This window comes from Uloborus diversus, chromosome 9, assembly GCF_026930045.1.
Source record: "Uloborus diversus isolate 005 chromosome 9, Udiv.v.3.1, whole genome shotgun sequence".
Taxonomy (NCBI): Eukaryota; Metazoa; Arthropoda; class Arachnida; order Araneae; family Uloboridae; genus Uloborus; species Uloborus diversus.
In genome coordinates this window covers 66,929,949-66,935,948 of record NC_072739.1, presented here as the reverse complement: position 1 = coordinate 66,935,948, position 6,000 = coordinate 66,929,949, and the positions used below count along the sequence as shown (strand labels likewise).

The 6,000-nt window shown below is 39.3% G+C and overlaps 1 protein-coding gene across 1 annotated transcript in view; it reads left to right on the top strand.

The window, feature by feature from the left end:
• Positions 1-638: 638 nt before the first annotated feature.
• The window catches only part of LOC129229832 (zinc finger protein 395-like), a 146,721-nt gene continuing 141,359 nt past the window's right edge, over positions 639-6,000 (top strand). The window contains 3 exon segments of the mRNA XM_054864205.1: positions 639-722; positions 724-1,068; positions 1,070-1,134. Coding sequence (XP_054720180.1) covers positions 639-722; positions 724-1,068; positions 1,070-1,134 — 494 coding nt within the window.

The window sequence follows — 6,000 nt, the reverse complement described above, 5'->3', positions numbered from 1 at the left end:
TCACTGTGGTCAGACCCCCATGATCAGACGATATATTCTTTCTAAAAAGCTTCAGAATATCCTTACTGCGGATATTTGTTGCCGAATGCTAGGAATCGCATCGATATCTTTAGTTTTTCCGGCATCCGGCTCTGGTTTTTGACAAGCCGGCCGGCCGGCCCAATGACAGCGCAGCGGCGTCGGCCAATCAGAGAGTCGGGGCGTCACGTGGGTTTGTTGACGTGAGCCCGGCCGGCTCTCAATCCCCGCAGAACGAGTCAAGAACTGATGCCAACGAGTGAGAGAAATTGAGTAGACGTGGAATTCAATTTTCATTAATAAGATTTCATATTTTTTTCTCCTTCCATCATCGAATCTGCTTTTAATTGCCGGATGTGTGCACTCTCTGAAGTACTCATTGTGCAGAGCATTGGAATAATTCAAATAAATGAACTTTTGTTTGACACCAGCGAGCTGGATTGGACTTATCCGTTTTAATATCACCTTTTTGAGTTTTTGTTAAAGATTTTAATCTATTGGATTCGCGTATTTCAAAGGTCGATTGAGGCAAAATATTTTGTTATCGTAAGCAACGAGCTCACAATATCTTTCTCTTAACAGACTATGTTGCAGCACTTTTGGGGCTGAGTGCAGGCGTAATGTCGACGGGTAAACGTTTGGCCAAGCGTTCCATCTTAGGAACGCGCGTGTGCGCCCCAAACGATCAGGGCTTGTTTGTGCCGGGGCGTGATCCAGGCTAGTCGGACGGACGACCACAGGAATCTGTACAATGTGTGTTTGGACGACGGCAAGACGATACGCGAGTACGGTCCGGCCGATCTGGTGGGTCCGGGTTTCCGGACTGTGTCGGACGTGATCCTTCAGCGGGGCCAGAGGGTGTTCGTCACCCACAACGGCCGAGAAGTCCGGGGCGTCGTGTCCGACCACCGGCCGGACACGGACGAGGTGGAGCTGAGCCTGCCCAGTGCCGGACTGGTGTTGCGGAAGCGGCTGGAGGAGATCCGGCTCATAGAGAGCAGGAAGTCTGCCCGACTGCAGGACAGCGACACGGACTATTCTAGACTGGCCGGACGGACAGCCCGAGCCCAGGCGAAGGGCCTCATCTCTCAGCATTGACGTGCCGTACGGATTAAGGTAAGATAATGTCTCATCTTCTCTTAAGTTTAACTGATACCTTCATTCCGTATTTTTTTAAGTGAAGGACAAAGAACAGAAACGGGGGCACCTCGATGGGAAGTCACCGCGACCTCCCCCAAAAATGACCTTATTCGGCAAATTTTGTCTGACGATTAGCAAAAAAAAAAAAGAAAAAAACAAAAAACAGTTAACTCTCGATAACTCGAAGTCCCAAGGAACCGGTTAAAAGTTCGAGTTTTTGGTAGTTCGAGCTATGGGAAATTTCCACAACAGTCTCAGGAGTTTGGGTCCCAATAAAAACTTCGAGATAAAAGGATATTCGAGTTGGAAACTTCGAGTTATCGAGATTCAACTGTGTATATATATGTATTGCGTTAAAAAATATGCTTAATGTCTCTTTTCATCATATGTTGGTTCACGTGCTTGTTCGTATTTTATCATTGAATGAAATTCGGGACTTCATTCGGTTAACTGAGTGTTCCCCCCCCCCCTACCCAAAAATTTTAAGTTCATGGTGCCCCTGAACACAAATTCAATACATGTACACATTTGTAGATGCTTATTTAGATACTTGTATGTTTGTGTGTCTTATTTTGTATGCCTTGTCGTTACCACAATATGATGCATCTGATAAACTTCTTTAACCTCTCTAAATGTTGAACCTAAAACTGACCTTCGTGCATCTTCGGCGATGACCGGTACAAGCGTGCTAATACCATGTGATACTGCAAATCTTGTCCTCCTTATTTCCTGTGAGAGTATCCTTTGACGCGCTTATTATTAGATCTGCCTTGTTATTGGAAGCATAAGCGTACTAAGTTTGTGATCAGTTCATTCAGAAGTTTCAAGAGCTGGCAAAAAGAGGGGGAAGAAAATTCAGGATGGCTACCTGAAAAAAAAGAAGAAAGAAATACCGGAAGAGCGGGGGGAGATTGCGAATGTTGCGGTTGAGAGGGAATGGTTCCCTCTGTTAGAGAGGCAGGGCGGCCCGACCCTCACATTTTTGGGAGAGCGGAAATTTTCAATTTGCCAAATGATAATAATTTTGCGAAATATAACTCCAAATGTTGCCGAATCATCAGACAAAATGTGCCGGATAAGAAAATTTTGGGAAGGTCCCCGTGACCTCCCTTCAGGGCATCCCTGTCGAGAGGTAGAACTACTTGCGGAAAAAAAAATGGATGATTCAATTTTATGTTTAGTATGGGTCCAACGTATTCTCTCTAGTTCAGTCAATCTTTACAAAAAGAAACGTTTGTTAAAGAAAAAAGATTTTCATTGGAACGAGTCTTGTCTTTTAGCCATTCTGGGAACCGTAGAAGGAAAGACTAACAAATTAATTTATTTTGCGTTTTCTATCAAACAAGGAGAAGAAAAGAGTCGAAAGTGAATTGAATTAATTTTTCGAACTGCTCCTGTCACTATCCTGGTTTTGAAAGATCTTGCCACACAAGCGCTGTCATCTCGCAATGAAGCACTTCGCCGGTTAGAACTTGATAGGAAGCTGCGTGATAATTGGATGACGTCAGACCCAACTGTCAGAAGACAGAAACTGAAGGATAGAACAATAAAGGTGGATTTGGTGAAAGGAGCGGAGAGTTCAGAAGCCACGTCCTTGACAGATATTGTTAGTTCATGTTTTCAAATAAATTATTTACCCACTTTTAAATAGGTAAAAATACCAGATATATATTTTTGCAGTTTTTTTTTTAAATTGTTTATTTTTATTCATTGAGTTTGAGCTTACTTTGCAAATGCAATCAATTTTGTTCTGTTTGTGTTTGTTGTGTTAATTGTTTTGATTCTCTTATGATTTTACGATTTCAGAAATACATATTATGCAATGATCACTTTCTGTTCAAAAAAAAAAAAAAAAACAATTGTTCAATAGTGCTACCCTATTCAGTACACAGAGACAGACGCGATCCTCCCCCGCCCCCCCCCCCCCCCCCCGCGGCTCGGGGAAATAGAGTATAGCGATAAAAGTATTTTGTATCATTTTAAAATTGTGTTCTAAAAAACTGCGTTAATAGTTCGATACTTGGAAATTTTATGTTATTGGTGTGGAAATGTCAGGGAAATTAAAAGCTAATCTGGAACATACACCTTATCTCCTGTTCCTTAGAAAAGTGGGTTAAAAAAGCATGAACAGTGATAGTTTCAAAACCGCACAAAATACTTCACGATAAGAAAAAATATATGGTATTTTAAAAAGGGAAAATAGAATAAACTTGCGTAAAATTTATTAGTTTAAATGTTTACTAAACTGCTTTATTGTTTTGTTTTATTTCGGATTAATTGTTATAAATTAAAATTCCCAGTTAAGGCGGAGCTCATTTACATTTTTATATTTTTAGTAAAAAAAAGTCTTTCAAAACGTTAAAAATTATGCAAAAGCTTAATTAATGTTGAAATAGAGGCCAAATCAATGAGCATTAACCGGAAATAATACAGTCTGGCTTTAATCTTCCCTGCATCTTATTCTGCGATGCATAACTAGCAATAAAATCATACGTTTTCCTTGAAGCTCTGAGCTAATCTGTCGGTTTCCCTTGGCTGATGTTTGGCGCAAAGTTTACTAGGAAAAAATCGATAACAGTTGCTCGCTACACACACATCCTCCTTTTGCGGTTGGAGTAACTGTTTAAATGAGAAGTTAAATGCATAAAACACTTTCAGTTCAGCTTCTCTTAACGAAGCTCATGTCTTTCGCTTCTTTGTACTTCTAAAATTTGAAACCGATTTTTTATCAAGACTGTCGTTTCAAAAATTTTCGGGGAGTGTGTAAGGGGCCATTTATTAATTACGTAAGGGAGGGGAGGTTGGAAAAATCTCTACATATCCTTACTTGGGGGGGGGGGGGGGGGGCAAACAAATTCTTACGTAAGATTTTCGAAGTCGATATCGTATATTAGAAATCGCGCGGTCAAGTGGTTTGGCAGGAATCATATTTCATTTTCGTTTGGAACGTAAAAAACATATTAGGAAGAGCTGTTTTTATGTGTTTCACGAAGGTGTAAAATGTAATAAATGAATCGCACTATGTGTGGTATGTTTTATTTTTAATTAGTATCGCATCATAAGCACAAAAAAAAAATGTCGAAAAAACATTTAGCCTAGATTCCAACTTTTTAGTAAATATTTCGTTACACAAAAACGGTTCTTAAAATTTTTTTAATAACGATTCTAATGATGTATGATTCGTTATTTTTATTATTTTGTGATACCGAAATGGAATCTTACGTAAGAATGGGGGGGGGGAATCTTACGTACCCTTACATGGGGGAGAGGGTCTAAAATTGCCAAAATCATGTTTACGTAATTAATGAAGGGGCTGAGGGCGTATAACTCTATGCATATTCTGTCGAACAACAAAATCATTCTCATATGGAAATATAACCGTTTTCTCAAAGTTGGGGACAGGGGCGGACTGGCCATGTGGAAGATGTGGAAAATTCCACATGGGCCGCACCTAACTTGGGCCGTTTTCTTTTTTTCAATGTTAATTTTATTTTGCAAAAAAAAAAAAAAAAGATTTTAGCTAGGCCGGCCGTTCTTGTGTATTTAGAGTCACAGTCAGTTGTCTTAAACTTAGACATTGAGATAACTGCAATTGGGGTTAGAGGTTTGGAGAGGATGATGATTAGATGGTTTTCCACTTCCAGTGGTCATTCTTTTCTTGTCGAACTATTGCCGTATTGTATCTTGTTACGAAGTGAGAACGCTATGTTTCCTGGAATTCTGTGATGAGGAGCGGTATATTGGGGGGTGAGGATATTTTTTTATGACCATCTAAAGCTGCCTGGGAAAGATTACATTAATCCCTTTCCTTCATATGAAAAGACTCCATCCAAAGAATAGGATGTATACCAGTTCTGGTAACATGCAAAACGCCTGCTAACAGGGGCCGGATTTAGCTTTTGAACCACTCCGTACAAAAGGAAAATTTGCGCCCCTTTTGAACTGCATGTATAAAGAGCCCCCCTCCCCCCCCCCCTACAAATAAAAAACATATGCTCTTTTTTACATTTTTTGGCAAACGCATAAAATGTGTCAAAGTAACTTAGCATTTATTGTAAATTGGTAAATATTAATAATAATTTTCAAATCGGTTGACAGATTTGATTCTGATGATTTCCAATTCTCCATTCATATGACAGCGGTCTCAAAGAGAGCTGTCTAACATCTGGTTTAAGTGGGAGTCCTTACTAGAATTATGGAGCATATAAATAAAGGGACCTTGTGTTATCTATATGTGGGATCTGGAAATAGTAGAATTATGCTTATGTGTTGCATGCATATTACTAATCCTTTTTCTATGTGCAAATAAATAAATAAAATAGTTTCAATTTTGAGATTTTAAAATCAGATTATGTTTTTTGCAATTACGAATTGCGAAAGGACCCTACTCGTTGGGTTCTACTAATGGCTCTTATCGTAACGAAAATTGGAACTCAAGACTCAAATTATGTGCTGAATGCTATGTGCTGGATACTTTTTTCGCGAAAAAAAAAATTGTACAGTCGAGAAGGTTGTTTATAAATAATTCGATTCTGAGGCACGTGGACGCCTGCATTAAATTGAAAAATAAAATCAAGGGGACGGACGCTCGTTCAACGGTCAAGTGAAAACAATAAGCAATTCATAATTGCTCAAAAAAAAAAAAAAAAAAAGAGCAATGTGAACATTGCGTCAAGGGTAAACTTTTCGCATAATGAAGGGGTCTAGGGGTTACACCTTAAAAAAAATTTCTGAATTGTAGCTCTGAAAACGTTATTTTAGACAATCTTTGATGATATTAGGAAGAGAAGAAATGTTAAGGGGACCTTACTTTGGAATTTTTCGAACTAGAAGGCTCAGAAC